We start from the raw sequence: 19,726 nt of genomic DNA, 5'->3' as shown, positions 1-19,726 counted from the left end.
TCTTCGAATTCAGCTGCAGCCATTCGATAAGGTCCCTTACATATAGGAGTGGTTCTAGTATTGCAATATATTTTGAATTCTACATCTCATGCAGGAGCTAATCTAGGCAACTCCTTAGGAAATACAACTGGATACTCTTTGAAAATTCTACATCGTTGAGTGTCAATATTTTACATTCATTTTACATGATCTTGACTAGGAACATTATCCTTCCTTTGTTCATAAGATGTTGTGCCTTCAAAGTAGATATTACTATCCTATTTACCTTACTTTTTTTTATTGGCATTCTATAGGTTGCATCATGTGGGGAAATAGTTGTATTATTTCTTTTTTGCAATTTATATTGGTGGCATACACATAAAATTGATCAATTTATTATCATCAAAACTACTTAAATACATAATTAGTAGCTATCTACATGATGTTCATGAATCACCACATCAATGTTTCGCAAATACTAATTACATGAATCTTGAACATTAATAGGACTAGCTATTTAAAAGTATAAGGCATACTCTTCATAGGCACATTGAATAAACATAAAATTGACTAGAAATAATCAAATGAGTTACCCCAGAATTAAACCTGAATCACCCCAGCATGCCTCCATATGAACACTCTACATATGTTGGCCCAATCCATGCCAATAATCTTTCTATATGCAAGCCGAAGCTTCTTCTATTTGTGATGCCATTGTAATAACCTCATCAAGATCTCAAGGTTTGCTATATGTCACTTTCTTAGTAGACTAGGAACAAATTTGTTTGTTTGTACTGTAAGTGCCAAAATTTGGTCACATATTGCTCAGCACTAAAATTGTTTTGCTACAATTCAAGGAACTCTTTCATCTTCCTTTCTCTTGCATGAGAGGCAAAATAAGTGCTTAAAAAGGATAATTTACATTGTGCCCACATGATTCGTAGTTGATTCGCAAATTAAAAGACACAACTTCACAGGAACCATTGCTTGGAATGATCCTTTAGCAACTACATGTCATTATGCATCTTCTGTTCCTCTAGCATTGAGAAGCTCGAAAATAAACTCCACCTCATGAACTGACCCTTGCATGGCCTTCAACTACTAGTATGTCACTTGCATTGGTCCCTCCATGTTTGTTGCACTAATTTCAGCCACAAGTCATTCAACACCCATTCAGTTGTCAGCCAATAGCTTCTGTATCAAGGAGTTAGTGTTTGAACAACAATTAATAATAATGTTTGTTGATTTACTATCAAGTTTGGTCTAATTTGTTCTTGAGCATCCACATTTTCCTATCCTGTATGATGCTTTAGAACTTGATCTTTAATATGGGGTTCATGTATTAGGGTGGATGAAGGTAGAATTTGGTAGTGTGGTGCTAGCCAATCTATCACATTTTTTGCCCCTTCCTTGGTACTCTATCTATCCATTTAACATAATTACATCATATTGTAAGAATCATAATTGACACTAAAAGCATGCATCAAAATGTATATAGATAGGCAACCAAAATTTTTATTCATTTCACTTTCACATACTTGTGGATACAACATACAAAAGCATTCCATCTTTCTTCAAACACACATCTGTAGACCCTACATTTACCCATTGTATCATTTAAATTTATATAATATTGTTTCATCTATGTACGTCAATGCAACTTCAGGTACACCCATATTTATTTCCTATTCAATCAACATTTCCATCTCTAGGTCGTTGGGTAATGGGATCCTATGAGCTCACTGATCGCTTTTTTTCTCAATTTTATGGTCATTTGTAGTTGTCTCTCTTATCTTTGAGAAGGAGCCAAGGTTCATTGGCACACCCAACATCATGAAAAGGCATGGAAGCTGCCCTTCATTCCAATCGGATACTTCATTTTCATCAGTTTTATTGGCCTCTATCACCTTTTAATAGTTTTTAGCATATTCTATCCTTCTAAAAAACTGATATCCTTGGTGCATGGTATCTAATATTTACATATCATATCTTCCCGTTCCTTAGATTTACTTCTTCCATGGTATAAGGTCATGCACTAAACCACTTATGCTTGGCACTGACATTTTTGTTGCCAGCAACATGCAATTTCTTGTGGGAGAGCAATTCCTAAAATTATATCTATGTGATCACCAATTGATGGATTTTACATTGATATCTTTGATACTAGAAAGGTGTTGCCACTATAATTTTTCTTTTTTAAACACACTATCCTATGTATCTTGACCTAAAGAATGAATACTTGTATGCCTAGAAAAACCTCAGTATTTCCTAACAATAACAATATGAAACCAAGTCTTTCCATTAGGATCCATGTAAATACATCTTTTTCTAATGGAAAACCACTACTCTATTCAATACTATAAAATAAGGTTTATTCATGATATACATACTTAGGAAGCAAAGCTAACCAAACAAGCATTTGCTCACATCCAAACCAGGTCTTGCTTTAATACCAACATTATCACACAAAAAATCTTCACTCCAATTTTGTTTTTGAAAATACACAAAGCACAATAGATGTGTCAAACAATTAATGAATTCATATATAACATAGAGCACCATTGGGGCCATTCAAATTCCCTATATACAGAACATATATGTACAATCACTTTCGTATAAAATAGACATAGTATTATGACACTTTTTCAAAAGGTTAACAAGACTAATAAAAAGGAAGGATCAGTAAAGGACGTGCCTTCACACAAAACATTCATTTATGGTGCGCTGTGAGCTATGTCCTCTGATCTACCTACTAACCTGGCTTACTTCCTATGTTACCATTATTTTCTCATTTCCACTTTTCATTTTTAGATGTTGTGGGCATAAATCATTAGTGAATGCACACAACAAGAAATCTCTATATTAGGAGAAACTCTTGTAATGGCCCAAAATACTACAGATCCTTATATATTGCAGCAGTAGAGCAACCAATTAGGAATGCATCCACAAGTAGTGATGCTTGGCTTCCCTTAGGGTGGCCTAGTGTGGAAGGTGGAAGCATTATGCTCTAAGACACAATAAGGGAAGATATCTTGGAGCCTTCAGCTGCCTAGCCTACTCAAAGAAATAGGGGTGCACCCACACGAAGTGCCCATCCATCTGGCTAAATAATTAATTTTAGGTGTGGGTCAAAGAAAATTATATTGCATTTATGTGATCGTTCATGTCAATATAACACATGGCAATAAGCCTACACACCATCACTTTCATTACACACAATGACTAGGGATTGCCGATAAGTAGTTGGGAATTATAGTAGTTAGATGGTGTCCTAGTCAAGCATCCCTTGCATTAACATAGATAGTACCTTTTCAATCAATAATGCAAGCATTTAATTATATTGTTGGCCTCATATATCCATGCCTGTTGAATTACACACTTGGGGTAGATGTCATAATTTGTTATGTTATTAGGACCACTTGTATCCTACATGTATTCATTGGTCATAATGTTTTAGGGTTTCCAATACTTTCAAATGAGTTAGTTCATAAATGTGGACATATTTATGAAATTCATGGTTTGTGAATAGTTGTCCTATACAATTATAAATATATTATGCTATCTAATGCATGGGCTATGGTGCAGAAGTCAATCTCAACTCATAGACAACCTTACAACTATCATACACATACTATATGCATGTGTATCACTACAAAAAAAACAAAAGAGTAATTATCCATGGCTTTGTCCTTGGCTAATGGAACTGAAAACCATGGCCGAAACCATTTTCAGCCATGACTTTTGTTATGCTAGGTTGCTCGAGTTGTTGTGCCAGTAACCATTCTTGCCATTAACCTTTATCCCTTAAATATTCTCCCCACAATTGCCAATACGGGAGGTATCAAATAAGAAAAAACCAAAGTGGCATGTCTAAAAATACTATTCATTCACATAGCATGAATAGGGATTGACGACAATCAATTTGTGATCATATTAGTTAGATGTTGTCTCAGTCAAGCATCTTTTACATTAACACAAACATAGTACCTTGTCAATCAATAATTCAGCCATTCAATTCTATTGTTGGTCTCATATATCCATGCTGCTGAATTCTACACTTGGGATAGGTGTCTTAATTTGTTGTGTACATATTAGGTTCACTTGGGTTATACAAGTATTCATTGTGTCATAACTTAATTAGGGTTTCCAATACTTCCAAATGAATTAATTTGTAAATGCAGGCACATTTATAAAACTTCATAGAGTATTCTTTGTTCATGGCTTGTGAATAGTTGTCCTTTACAATTATTAATATATCATGTTGTCTAATGCATGGGCTGTGATACATAAGCGATTCCCAACTTGTAGACAAGCTTACAACTATCGTATATCGATATCATACTATATGCATGTGTATCATTACAAGAAAAAGTAATTATCTATGGCTTTTACCTTTGCTAATAGACCCAAAAACCATGGCTGAAACCATTTTCAGCCATGGCTTTTGCCATGCCATGTTGCTTGGTCTGTTGTGCCAATAACCGTTGTGACTATTAACCTTTAGCCCTTAAATATCCCCACCCACAATTGCCAAAATGGGAGATATCAAATAGGAAGAAACTAAAGTAGAATGTCTAGATGTCAATTATGCATATGAAACAAGGTCCATAGGAAGAGAGAGAAAGAGAGAAAGTGAGAGAGAACAAACTTCCATAACATGCAAGAGAGATGCTACACAAAAACAACACATATATCCACGAAAATGTTACCCACAACAGAAAGTGTACAATTTCTCTTCATGAAAATTTACAAAATTGCATAACTTTTTTCAGTCTGTTGGAACTTGGATTTGACTATGCAGATAGGCCCGAGAGACATGTTTGAAAAGCTATTGTTGGAGGATTTTAAGCATTTCAAGGAAAATTGTTCACCATGCATCATCTAACTTTTACTGACTGTCATTGAAGTTATAATTGTGATGGTTCACATATCTCGGGTCATGCATAAAAAGTTAGAATATATTGCAAGGTATATAGTGCATCAACTTGGTTTAGATCATGTTGAACCAACCAAAATGACATGCAACATATGCAAGTAAAATCAGATCCCAACTTCTGCATAAATGGTTATCTAGCTTTTTTTATTCCAGAAGTAAGCAACAATATAAGTAACAATCACAAAAAAGGTAAGAACTTTTATCATAAGGTCAAGAACAATGTCATTTGAGTACAAGAATCAAAGAAACTCCAACATCAAGGGAATTAAGGAGCCATTTTATATAAATATGAAGTTAGATAGGACTGAATTTTCTCAAATTTCAGGAAGCTATGATACAGTAATAATTAAAATGTTTAAGAAAATCAAACCACGAGATGAAACTGTTGATTTTTATCAGTCTTGCAATGATCTAAGATACTTTAACTACAAGAGGAATGAACTAGGAAAACAAGGAGCCAATACATATTTTTTTAACTTGTCAGTTAAATCAAGTTGCTAATAGTAGAATATGAAAAAATAACAATAAGGAAGCATGGCTATTTGTGTTATTTATATACATATAAAGATAAGACAATCACATTAAGATTGAAACACAAAGAGACCACAATTGATTATGAAATATTAAAGTGGCTAAATTCACCTCATTATAAATCTCAAAGTATGATACATGAAAAATATAAGAAGCAGGGGAGTTGGACAAAATCATATAAGAAGTCTAGTGGCACCAATTTATTTACAACACAACGCCTCTTGGATGATACTGAATATGTTCTTAACCACATGATCCAAAGTGACCTCTGATCTCACTGTAGTGGGTGGGTATGTTTTAAAGATTGGATTCATACTTTGTAATTCCAAAGCACTGAAAATTTTCTAAATGTAAAATCAGGATTTCTAGAAGGATAAGAAATTATGACACAAGGAGCAATTAAGATCAGGTATGGATAACACACCATTTCTTTTTATCTCTATGCAATCAGGATTTCTTCACTTATCCTTTTCTCATATTTTCATTTATTATCAATCAACATTGATGAATTAATAGCTAAGTTGGTTAAAGGTTAAGTAAATCAAGAAATGAACTACAAAAAAAAAATCAACAATTTGAGATGGATAAGCTCTTCGCTCCTTTGCAATGGAATCACTTACACTTTGACAAAATGTACTCTTCACCACAATTGATACCTATAGCATTGGAGAGAGAGAGGAGGGAGCAGAAGGCAAGCTTTGGTGATAAATGTTGTAGCATTGTTGACAACGGCTGCTATAGCGTTGCCTTGACTACTACAGCCATGGTGTCAACAAAATTGGGAATGGAACTAGCTGCTACAATAGCGATGGGGGTGCATCATTAAGAAAAAGACGATGAGCATCTTTCTAGGCATAGATTCCAGGCAAGAAGAACTCCTGACTTATAAGGATATGCATACTAATCGCCACAATCACAAGTATAAGATTTTGTGACTATAGTAGTAAAAATAATAGCTGTAGTAGAAATTTTTATTTATATCCATAATCCAAGTTACCAATATAGATTTATACCAATGTTAGCATCACTAGAGTTTTCCTTCCATTAAAATATTTCCCAATCCAGAGGCACTTAGCAATATTTGTACCTCTATGTAGTCTCCACTATATATGAACTTACGTGGATTAGACCTCTGTCTTAGAATTATTGTGAGCACTCAAATTTTTTGTAAGTCCAAATGACCATTTTACCCTTCACCATGAGATGTCCGAATAGATTTTCAATGACCAAATTTCAAGAACAAGGGGCCATTTTGAGCCAAAAAAGCACTTTTCACACCAGCATTGAACACCTAGACGTAGATCACCTAGGTTGGTCAAACTAAAAATGACCCTTTTGCTCCTTTATTTGACCATTGCACACAAAAAGTAGGGATTTTCACCAAAATTTCTGAAAATTGCCCATTTCAGCAATTAGGTGATTTCTCTGTATATAAACATAGGAGTCACTAGAGTTAGCTCACCAAAGCCATTCCAGTTAAAACTAGCTCCCATGTAACTCATATCAACTCTAGGAACTTAAAACTGTGATGTTTAGCTCAACCAAGTCAAACAAGTTTGCCTTAATGAAGAGAAAGTTTTATTGCACAGATTTTGAGTCACCCAACCCAAGTTTCAGTCATATACTAACTTGCATATTTCTACTTGTCTTTCTGTCTCCTGTTTTAGGAGTTTGAACTGAATTTTAGTTCAACCTGAAAGATTGAGCTAAAACTGAGCTAGGATCATGTTTATCATGTATAAATCAAGTGTTCATTAGTTCATTTTGAACTCATTGATCTTATTTTGAGTTCAATTTTGTTTCGAGTGCTTTGTCTATCTAGTTTGTAGCGGTTTCAGTTGAATTTGAGATCAACCTGATAGAGTGAGCTGAAATCGAGTTAGGATTATATTTATCATGAGTAAATCTATACTCCCTTATTTTGATTTGAGTTCATTACTTCCTGTTTGAGTTCAATTCAATTATAAAGGCCATAGAGCTCATTTCTGGTACTCGCTACAGTACAAACTGTTGTCAAATTTTGTAAAATTAAAGTGAATTTCTCTGATCATTCAATATCTTTACAGGTAAATAGCTTTCCCAAATGCCCACAGCTCCACCTATGAAAATTCCAATAAAAATCTAATTTTTATGGCCTTCCTTGATTTATCTTTACAAATGTGCCACATACAGCTTCGTAAAAATTTGTTTATGATTTTCATTGCAATCCAGGTGGAATTTTTCAGCACGAATTTAAACCATAGCCTATTTAGGAACCTGGCAATACGTTGGTTTAGTCGAATTGAGAGAATTCATTCTAAACATTGAATGTACACAGTGGGGCAATGTGGTCATTTCCTTTTTAAGCATATTTTTTGCATAAACATTGGGTATAGGTCACATAGACCTTGGTTTATGATTTTCTTTGATTCCAGATCCTTAGTTCAAGCCCATGTATTTATTTGAACCTGTTTCATCACACAATCACACACAATGGTAGGTCATTTGCTATCATGTACATATTTTTCATAGACCTAACTTAAGGGTTACATGAACTTAAGTTAGTTTTTCATAAACATTTCATGGATCTAGTAAGCCTGGGCCCAAGCTCAGCCTATCCCAATTCCTCATCAAAACTGAATTTTCTAAAGACAGCACCTTAGCTGAGCTTTCACCCAGCCTAGGCCTAAACCTAGTCTTTTTTCAGTAACAGAACTTGACCCAAGTCCTGCCCATGTCATAGATCTTGAACCCACCTACCGCAGCTTGAGTTTGGTCCTGGCCCTTGCTATTTTCATATCTCCATTTCATACATTTTATCCAGACTATATATCCAAGTCTTATTTCTATGTCTGCATCTCAAATCCAAGTCTCAAATCTGATCTATCTTTAGAAAATCAGATCCATCATTCTCCTTTTACATCCTGGATATTGAATCATAAACCAAATTTCAATACCATATCTAGATCCATCTTCTAGAATTTTTTGTATCTGGACCTGGATTTGGCTCTTAGTATCAAATCTACATCCATGATCCACATGTAAGCTTAATGCACATTATATCTCAAAAATGTATCATGATTTTCTCACTCCATGCTTAATGTCCATTCACACATAACCATTTGAAATGTGTGAAATTCTTAATTGAGTGCCCTGGCATAGACAGAATCAAAAACGATATTTGTATGTGGATGGGACAAACATGTTATTTATTTATATCAAGTTATAGAATAAGGTTTAAAAGTGTGTTTTCACCTTTGTTTGTTTTTGTTTTGTTCATTTTGCACATTCAATGTCAATCCAAATACTTTATGAAGAAGCAAATAGCACTTTTCCATGCACACAGGCTTTTTACAGAATCAAAGTCTAAGTTTGGATGAGTTCACAACAAACAAAATACGATTGAAAATATACTTTTAACCTATGGTTTAGGGTGTTGAAGATGAGAGAGAATACCAAAAGTGTTAATCTAGCTCAAAACAAGTTAAATTTTTAAGAGAATCCTTCGTCTAAGTTTTGGTTTGGGCTGTATTAGAACTCAATCTAGACCCAACCAGACTTAATGTGGGGGTCATGGGAGTGGGCTCAGCCAGGGCACTGTTCGAGTAATTTCCTTTTCCCTCTTCTTTATTTTTTTATTACCAGTTTAGTTCTTTTTCTTATGCATGTTTAGTTTAGTTTTGCCTTCAACATGTCTAGTTCAATTTTCTTTTTCCTTGTAGCGTGTTTAGCTTTCTTTTTCTATATAACATGTTTAGTTCTATTCTATTTCTTGTTAAATTTAGCATGTTTATTTTCTAGATTATATCTATTTTAATGTCTTTAGGGTAGACATAGGGGTCAGGTATGCCCCTCTCTTCCCTGTCTATTTCTTTTAAATTCTTTGCTTTTGTTTACTTAGTTTTGCTTAAAGAATGCATATATAATACAATTTTCTTTCATGCTTGTTTTAATCATCCGTTGCACTTATGTTTTAATTTACACTAAGTCACCTTGCACCCACATGCATCTCTTGTTTGAAATCAAACTGAGTCAACCTAATGGCATACCATCTGTGCATTAGCCTAGGTATGTGAAAACCTGTATCTAGTTTGGTCCTCATGCAAAACCATTTCAAAATCATAGTTTTCCAAAACATATTTGGAAATCAACTTCTTTAAATGATTTTAAAAACCCTAAGCCATGCATGTATGGAGTCCAAACCTAGCACACCTCTCTAAGGCTTAGCATAGAATGGTCTTAGAGCCTATTTCTTATCAACCCAGACCCATAGCCTAGGTCTAGTCAAACATCTTTAAACACTCTTTCATATGAAATGAATGATATCTATCTTATATCACATGATTTGACTCAGACCGAACACATTTACAGTCAAATCCATACCAAGTATGTTCAAACCTAGTGTAGGTAAGACTGAACCTAGTCACTTTGACCAGCTTCTCCCTAGCCCATTTGGATGTTGAATTTCAATTCCAAGAATTGAATTCATATCATAAACTTTATCTTGATATAAACCATGACATTAACCCAAGTCTACCTACCTAGATTTGGATGTCCAGTATTGGATTTTGGATACCAAGAATTAGATTTTGGATCTTGGAATATGGATGTCACATCTTAGATTTTAGATTTCAGATTTTAAACTTTGGTTTTAAAATCAGATTTCGCATATGAGTCTCGAACCATAAACTTCAGATCATGGATATTTGGACTTTTGCAACTTGAACCTTATATTCTGGATTTTGGATTTTAGATCTTGGATTTTGGATTTATGATTCCAGATTTGGATATCAGATTTCAGAAACTAGATTATGGATTTTGTGTCTTGGATTTTGGATCTCAAATATTAAATCGTGGATATTGAACCACAATTTCAAATCTTAGATTTTGGATTTTGAAGTTGTCTAACATGATATAATATTTTGTATCTTCGTGACATCTCCTATTTTAATTTAGAACATTTCACAATTTCACAAACAAGCATGCAAGCACTCGCACTATGGCACGAGAACTCCAAGTATTTTCACAAGCACTTACATTTTATGTGAGATTTTCACACTCTGGTGCACAATGCAAACAAGTACTCCACTGCATATATTTCACAAGCATAATCATGCATTTTCACAAGCATCACATCATTATTCACACTGGGGCACTTTTTTTAATTTCAAAATGGATTTCATTTTTGAAATTTTCATTTCAAAAATATTGTCATTCTCAAGATGGGTGTTCGTTCTTTGGTACTAAGCACAGTTTCCAGTTCAATATTAAAGAGGGGCATTTGTGAACACTCAAAGTTTTTACAAGTTCAAATGGCCATTTTACCCTCAACCATGACATTTTCAAATAGATTTTAAATGATCAAATTTCATAGACAAGGAGACATTTTTGAGCCAAACAAGCATTTTTTACACTAGCATTAAACATCTAGACCCAAATCACCTAGGTTGGCCAATATAAAAATTATTCTTTTGCCCCTACATCCAGGCATTGCACCCAAAAGATATGAATTTTCACCAACATTTCTAATAATTGCCTAACATTTAAGCAATTAGGTGATTTCTCCATTTTACACGAACCCAAGAGTCGCTAGAGTTAGCTCATCAAAGTCATTCTAGTCTGTAGGCAGCTTCCCTATAGCTTAGATCAGCTCAGAGAACTTAAAACGATGATGTTTAGCTCAACCAAGTCAAAATACGTTTACCTTAATGGAGAAAAGCTTCATTTCTGATTTTAAGCCACTCAGCCCAAGTTTTAATCATATACTAACTTGCATATATTTCTACTAGCTCTTTTCTCTCCTATTTTCGAGAGGTTTGAGCAGAAGTTGAATTCAACCTAGAATATTGAGCTAAAACTGAGCTAGGGCCATGTTTATCACATATAAATCAAGTTTTCATTAGTTTAGTTTGTTCATTCATCTCAGTTTGAATTCAATTTAGTTCTGAGTGCTTTCTCTCTACTATTTTTTAGGGGTTTGAGATGAATTTGAGTTCAACCTAATAGAGCGAGCCAAAATTGAGTTGGGATTATGTTTATCGTGAGTAAATTAATACACCTTTAGTTTAGTTTAAGTTCATTCACTCATTCCTAGTAGTTGCTACGTTCTGTAAATTGTTGTCGAGCTCAATACTACAAAATTAAAGTGAATTTCTTTGATCTTTCAACATGTCCTTATAGTGAATTTCTTTGATCTTTCAAGATGTCCTTATAGGTAAGTAGCTTTCCCAAGTGTCCTCAACTGCATATATGAAAATTTCAATAAGAATCTGATATTTATAGTGTTCCTTGATTTCACTTTGTAAACGTGTTGTATACGGCTTGGTAAAAATTTATTTTTAATTTTTGGAGCTATCTAGGAAGATTTTTTTAGTAAGATTTTAACCAGAACCTATTTAGGAACCTAAACGCAAGTTGGTACATTGAGATCAAGAGAATTCATTTGGAATCTTCCAACAAGATTTTAATCAGATTCTATTTAGGGGCAAAAGGTTATTTTCTTTTTTAGCCATATTTTTCTACGTAAACATAGGGTGTAAGTCACATAGATCTTGGTTAATGATTTTCTTTGATTCCAGATCCTTAGTAGAAGCCCATCATTTTATTCAAACACATTTGAGCCCACAATCATACACATTGGTATTTTGGTCATTTGTCACCATGCATGTATTTTTCATAAATCTAACTTATGAGCTACATGAACTTATGTTAGTTTTTCATAAATGTTCCACGTATCTAGTAGGTCTAAGCCTATGCTCAACCTATCCCAATTCCTCCTCATACAATTGAATTTTTCGAAGGCTGCACTTAGGCTGAGCCTGCGCTCAGCCTGAGTTTGTACAAAGTCTTTTTTCAGTAACTGAACATGACCTAGGTCCTGCCCATGTCATACAGCTTGAACCCACCAAGTGCTACTCTATCCATGTCTCGGTTCTTGCTATTTTCATTTTTTTCATTTTTCATATTTTTTATTCAGATTATGTATCCAAGTCTTATTTCTATGTTTGCATCTCATATCCAAGTCTCAGATCTGATCTATCTTCATAGATCTAGTTCCAACACTTTCTTTTTAGATCTTGGATATTGAATCATAATTCAAATTTTAATACCACATCTGGATCCACCTTCTAGAATTTTCTTTGGATCTGGACTTAGATATAGATCTTAGCATCAAATCTAGATTCAAGATCCACATGTGAGCTTAATGCACATTATATCTCAAAAATTTATCATGATTTTCACACTCCATGCTTAACGTCCATTCGCATGTATGTCATTGAAACATGTGGAATTTTTAGTTGAATGCCCTTGCATAGATAGAATCGAAATCGATAACTATATGTGGTTGGGACAAACATTTTTCTGATTTATTCAAGTTTTAAAATAAGCTTTAGAAGTGTGTTTTCTCTTCTTCATATTATTGCTTAGTTCATTTTCCACACTCAATGTCAATCCAACTTTTAACCTATGGTTCGGAGTGTTGAAGAGGGGAAAGAATGCTAAAAATTTAGTGCTAGATCGAAAATCTGAAGGGAATTTGCCCCTTCTATCTCCTATAAATATGGCCTCATACCCCCTTATCAACACATACTTTGATCTAAACCACTACCCCCTTTTAGGGGAATAGACTAAATAATAGAGTAGTAGAATAAATAATAGAGTAGTAGAGTAGTAGAGTAGTAGAGACCCACCCCAAAACCCCTACCCCCTTTTAGGGGAATAGACTAAATAATAGAGTAGTAGACTAAATAATAGAGTAGTAGAGTAGTAGAGTAGTAGAGACCCACCCTGTATATCATACCCCCTTTTAGGGGAATAGACTAAATAATAGAGTAGTAGACTAAATAATAGAGTAGTAGAGTAGTAGAGTAGTAGAGACCCGGGTAGTAGAGACCCGGTACCATGAAGTTCAGAACCCGCCGAGAATACGGGGAAGAGGACCGATAAAGAATAGGAAGAGGAGGAGGTGCTAGATCAGTTCCAGGCCACATTGATTGGAGAGCGTGAGTATGATGTTATTTAATCGTGCGTCTAGTATTATGTTTTATGAAAGGTCATATGTGACTAAGAGGTTTGATTCTGATTTCACCAATCAGAGGTTTGATTCTGATTTCACCAAGAAGAGGTTTTATTCTGATTTCACCAAGAAGAGGTTTTATTCTGATTTCACCAATTATGCTTTATATAGTTCTTGGCAAAGTTTGCAAAGTATTACAGATTATGTTCGATTTACACTTCTTTATCCTGGATCTATCTATGCTTCTATGAGTTTTGTAGAGCCATACCCTCGAACTAATGATTTTGAAGTTATAACATTAGCCTTCATACAGTTGGTCGAACAGTACGCTTACAATATTGATTCTGAGTATGTGAAATTTACAATTGGATATACTATGCAATTACCAGCATCCTATGATATATCCTTGACTTTAGGTCATGCTATTCCATTGTGTGATCCTGTAGGTAATAGACTTCACAAAAAGAGGATATATGATATGATTGAACAATTTGTTAGGTTAAATGGTGAGAAATATCATGATGCTGTGATTAAAGGTGTCTTTATTCGTATCTATTATGAATCTAAGGATTCCAGTCAATCATTAGACTTTCCTAAGATATCAAATCTTCTTGGAAGAATCAGAAATGTTATGGATTCTGAAATCGTCAGTGGTAATCTACCCGAAGTCCTATCACTGATGTATAAACAAACTCGTATTCCCTCTAAAATCAGCGCTATCAAAGGTCATCAAAAAGAATGTCGTCCTTTCATTGTAGCCGATCTAGAGACTATAGTCTTGAATTATGTTCATGTTCCTTATGCTGCAGGTTTCTTAGTGGTTAAGCCAGGTGATGATCTAACATCCCTACCTTCCTATTCTATTCAAACCTTTTTCAGTGAAAACCACATTAATGCTTATCCTACCTTTGAAGAGAGGACTGAAAAAATGTTATTTGAGTTTTTATTCACTTTGGAAGAATATGTGAAAAAAAATAGTGGTTTTCGTCTTCGAACAGTATATTTCCATAATTTTGCCCGATTTGATGGCATTTTCAGTAAGAGGTATTATGTTGATCGTGGTAATAAGTATAAAATCAAAACATTGTTGAGGAATCATAAACTTTATGAGTTGAAAGTTTATCTTGGCGATAAGTTATTATTTCGTTTCAGAGATTCTTGCACATTACTGCCTAGCTCTCTGGAAACATTGGGAAAGACATTATGCCCTGAATTAGGATCCAAAGGTTCTATCCCACATGCGGATTTGTCTGTGTCTAATCTTCTGTTGAATAGTGTGGATTTGATCAAATATCTTCGCCAAGATATCCTGATCTTAGGTGGTGTGATGTTGAAGGCTCAAGAGATTAATTGGTCTAAATACAGTATTGATGTCGAGGATGTGATGACAATATCATCGCTTGCCTTGAAAATCTTTCGTAAGAATTATTTTGATGATGAGACCTTTCATATTAATATACCTACAAGAAACCAAGACACATTTATTAGGCGTGGCTATTATGGGGGTCATGTTGATGTCTATAAGCCCTATGGTGAGAATCTTTACTATTATGATGTGAACTCATTATATCCTCATATTATGAAATCCTATCCTATGCCTTGTGGTATACCTGTCTAGAAGAATAATTTGGAGCGCGTTGGATTGGATAGCTTGTTTGGCTTTATTGAGGCCTATGTAGTATGTCCTACTAAGATATCACGTCCATTCTTGCCCTATAAGGATAAATATGGTACTTTACTCTTTCCTACAGGTAAATTCATTGGAGTCTTTTATAGCGAAGAGTTGAAGTTTGCACGCGATTTAGGTTACCATGTCATTCCTCTGAGGGGTTATTTGTTTGAGAAGAAGTCAAGTCCTTTTGAAGGCTTCATCTCAAACCTTTATGAAAGCAGACTAGAAGCCAAGAAAGCTGGTGATGAAGCTATGACATACATTTATAAGATTCTAATGAATTCCATATATGGTAGATTTGGTATGAATCCTGAAAGTACAGTAACAGAGATCTGCAATCAAAAGAAATATGAAGAATTGATGAGGAAGGATAATTTTAAATCTGCAGAGAAGCTGACCGATCATTATTATATGGTCAATTACAGTAGCAATAGTAGCTTTGCTGACGACGATGAATGGAAAGCTCCTAAGATGTCGGCTGTTCAATTGGCTGCTGCTATCACTGCATGTGCTCGTATTCATATGTACCCATACATTTCCAGACCTGACTATTACTATACTGATACTGACTCAATAGTTCTAGGAAGTCCTCTTCCTGACGATTTGATCTCTTCCATTGAATTGGGTAAGTTTAAACTCGAAGACCATGTCAAGAGAGGAATCTTCTTAGCACCTAAAAGTTATATGTTAGACATAGAAGATGATAGACAAATTATTAAACACAAAGGTCCAGCTAAAGATTTAGTCACATCTGAATGGTTTAAAAAGCAATTAGCAGATCTATCTCTAACGGGTCAGATCCCCACTGTAGCTAATTTTAGAATCAACTGGAACAAACTCCTGATTGGAAAAAAAGAGATTCTCATCAAACTACGACTACCACATAGTCATAAAAGACAGAATGTCTATGATTCCAATCATGTCTGGATAGACACACGACCTATAGATGTAATAGACATAGGAAGTCCAGATGCTAATACTATTTTACAATATGAACTCTTGAAGAAAAATGAAGAATCAGTCAGTAAGTCCACTATTGAAGGTCAAAAGACCACTACTATTCAACCAACTCTCTACAAAACCAAAGGTCAGGCTAAGAAGGCTAAGGCTAAGAAGGACAATGAAAATAGCTCACCCTATAGACCAAAACCAAATGAATAAGAACTTGAGTGGGCCCTTCCATACCTCCCTACTCTCCGGTTCATCCGTCAGACCGGTCCATTTTAACACCATACTATATTCTCAGACACAAGAGAACCTGACAAATCATAAACACTCTCATAGACCTGAGTGATCATTACATCTCTATGATACTTTCAGGTCTTTCCCATTGTAGATGCCCCTCCATATTAATATAGAGTTTACCTTGCCAAGGTCTAAGAACTGTACCACCCCTGGTGCCTGAACGTACTTTAGCAACCAAACCCCATGCTGGAAGTACGATGTGTAACTGCAAAATCTCATTCAATTTGAATACAGTTTTCTCATCAGTAAATCCAAGGATTGCGGTATTCAGGCACCTAGCCCAAAAACAGTTTAATCCAGATTGATTTATAGTATCATAAATGAAATGATCAAGATGCTCTAAATACAAGTCCATCAGTACAAAATATAGCAAGCCTATACCTTTAGTTGGTTTCCTTTGAGTTTGAACGAATCCTAAGATTCTATCAACCTGATCACCATTGACCTGTAGTTTATTGATAAAGGAATCAACCAATCTTTTTAGAATTGGATTCTGTAACAAAGCATCAACTTTTTGCATCAGTCTCCCTCTGTCCATATATGATGTATCTGGTGTCAATTCATAATGCTTAAAGGATCCTAGTGTGATTGATGCTTTATTTGCTATTAAGTTATCCAGAAATTGAAAACGTATGTAATTAGGATGGAATTTCTTGATATCTGGGGTTTGTTCCCTATTTTCGTCATCCATATCCATATTCTTCTTTTTCATGTAAAGGAAGTGTGCCAACGACGATTGAATCAATGGTTCCATTATAGGATCATATAGCATATCATTTTCAATATCATTGTTACTGATCATTCGATTTTTAAAACATTTGATATCAACACTAGAAATCCTGGGATATTCAATATTATTCAGTTTATAGTTAAGCTCCATTACATCAAAAAAGAACTCCAATTCCATAGGACCGGTAGTCATGAGTCGTTTTTTCATCCATTTAGTTTGAATTTCATTTCATATACTCCTTGCACTAAGTTACTTAAGTAGTCCTACCTATCTGCTATTTCCATAGCTTCTCCTCACATAATTATCTACATAATTAGTAATGCACGCTGTAATTATGACTTCTGTTCTCTAGAAGTTTCTTAAATTGATTCCACTTCTCTTGAATAAGGAAAGGAGAAAGATCCTCTGAATCAATCACTTGATTACTGCATACAGCATCTACATAGTTGTTGTAATACTGAACAAATTCTGATACCTTTTTCTTCCATTTGATTTTATCTTTAGTTGATGAATTATCAGGTAAAAGTGAATTCAATATCTCAATAAGATAATCAGATGGCATAGGATAATTATGGTTATAGTATAAGGGTGATGAGTTATGACTATCTCGAATGTATGATGTAATCAGATTGATCCTAATAAATTCATTAATAATTTTAAGTGGAGGACCCATATTAATAAAGACCTTGGTATATATATCAGGTACAATTCTGACGTAAGGCGGAGTAGTTATAAAATTATCATGTACGGTATATATAGGGGCTCCTTCTCTCAATAATGATTCTACGACTTGAATGGCAATGTATGCATCCTTCTGATGAATAAAGTTAGCGCATGCTGAGGATTGAGTCTTTCGCTTATCCCTATTCATAGTAGGTACACTTAGAGTAACCTGTCGTCTCTTTTTGCTAGTCCTTTCATAAACCATTATCCTTTCTTTGACGAAAGACATATAATCCTGTTTTGTAGTGAAATATGGTATACTGTAGACAACCGCTTTATCCATTACTGAACAAAACCAACTAATGATGGTAATCAACTTCATAATATTGACTATATCTGGATATTTATGGATCCAAAATTCATTGCTCAGTATAGCGAGGTTATAGCTATCCTTTCGACTAAGCAATTCACCATATTTTTGCCTAATATCCTTTTCCATGCTGATAAATGTCTTCCCATAGATCAATGGCATGAATAGACTTTTGATGAGCTTTCTATCTAACTTAGATTCAATGATTTCCATCTGTAACTTATTATTTATTCGATGATGCAAAAATTCCTTAAAATCATATAGCAAGTACATGTATACATCTTGTATTTTCCCATCAGGGTGGGGAATCAGATTCGTTCTCCTAGCCATTTCTTCGTTAAGCAATAAATAACTCATGATCTGATAAGCACTGGCAACAGCATCTTGAGTTATTGGTATGCTATTAGATTCTTGAACTCTATCGTCACACAGGACCTTGGCTATGAACTGAAATGGATCACTAGCGCCCTTTGCGAAGCTTATTAAACTATCATCAGAAGCATAGATCAAACTCTGTTTTTCCTTATACCATTGAAGAGCTTCATCATAAAGATAGAATTTCTTATACTTAAAGGCTGCTGAATAGGCTACTGTGTCCTTAGCCGACAGGTTGCTTCCTTCTTGATGATTATTGGCAAATACTATTAAACTTCTAGCTAAATCACGCTCATGAAAATGCAAAATACCTGAGCGGTAGATTCTACCACGGAAGTCCATAAAGGCAGGCAGATAAAATACATAATCCTCGTATGCGGACACTAGCCTGATTATTAAATCTTGATACCTAGCAGTCTGCACCCTATTAGCTAATTCCTTTAAGAGAACACTCAGACTACAAACTGTCTTTATATCCTCATTCTGGTAATATTTTCTCCTCAGAAGATCGTAGGCTTCTTTCAGATTCACGTGTGCTAGTATTCCAGGCATAAGAAGACCTCTTTTTTCTAAAGTAGCACAATTGTTCTTAATGAACTCAAATATTTGATGATTTATCTGAAATCCTTGTTTCTGAAGCCCATTCAATATGTTGCACATTTCCTTATACCTATCATCTTCTAATTCAATATTAAAATTGCTAAGGTTACGGGATGATATCAGACTAAACCTATTATTTAAGGAAGAATTCAGACGAAAACTATTATTTAAGGAAGAATTCAGACGAAAACTATTATATATATCTAAGGTAGGACAGCTTAAGTAACCGCCTATCATATCCGATAACAGAAAAGGCTTCCTTATCTCAAAGTCAAAATGAAATGATTTTTCCGATATGTGTTCCCAATTTAATGGCTTGCAAACCATTGGAAGATTGAGTTTCAACGGGATTAGACTTAAGTTAAAATTACATACTGCGAATAAATTGGATTTTAAATAACCATTTCCTTTCTTTTTCACTACAGCTTTCTTATCATCATCTGCAAAGGTTTCAATATGGATCAACTTTCTATCAATCATGAACTCGAACAATCTTTGACCTATTTCATTTTTTTTTTTATGCTTGATATCACCTTCCTTACTACTATCAACTCGACTATTTGTTGCTGTACTACTAACCATGTTTTTCTTATTGATTATATTAGCCTGTGTTCGAACTGTGCTATCTA

At 34.5% G+C, this 19,726-nt stretch overlaps 2 protein-coding genes across 2 annotated transcripts; one reads left to right on the top strand and one right to left on the bottom strand.

The window, feature by feature from the left end:
- Positions 1-13,434: 13,434 nt before the first annotated feature.
- On the top strand, positions 13,435-16,275 carry LOC116265806 (DNA polymerase-like). The gene is given in 1 exon segment (XM_050080880.1): positions 13,435-16,275. A coding segment is annotated over 1 exon segment (2,841 nt).
- A 1,127-nt stretch (positions 16,276-17,402) lies between these two features.
- LOC116265805 (probable DNA-directed RNA polymerase) lies at positions 17,403-19,157 on the bottom strand. Its single transcript, XM_031646750.1, has one exon. The coding sequence runs from the start codon at positions 19,155-19,157 to the stop codon at positions 17,403-17,405; it is 1,755 nt and encodes a 584-aa protein (XP_031502610.1).
- Between the last annotated feature and the right edge of the window lie 569 nt (positions 19,158-19,726).

Source organism: Nymphaea colorata, chromosome 12 (genome assembly GCF_008831285.2).
Source record: "Nymphaea colorata isolate Beijing-Zhang1983 chromosome 12, ASM883128v2, whole genome shotgun sequence".
In the NCBI taxonomy this organism is placed as follows: Eukaryota; Viridiplantae; Streptophyta; class Magnoliopsida; order Nymphaeales; family Nymphaeaceae; genus Nymphaea; species Nymphaea colorata.
The sequence above is the reverse complement of the archived record's forward strand: the minus strand, read 5'-3'. Positions and strand labels throughout refer to the sequence as shown.

Bases quoted from the DNA above. Each gene is read 5' to 3' on its own strand.
- LOC116265805 (XM_031646750.1), bottom strand. From the start codon at position 19,157: ATGTGCAACATATTGAATGGGCTTCAGAAACAAGGATTTCAGATAAAT.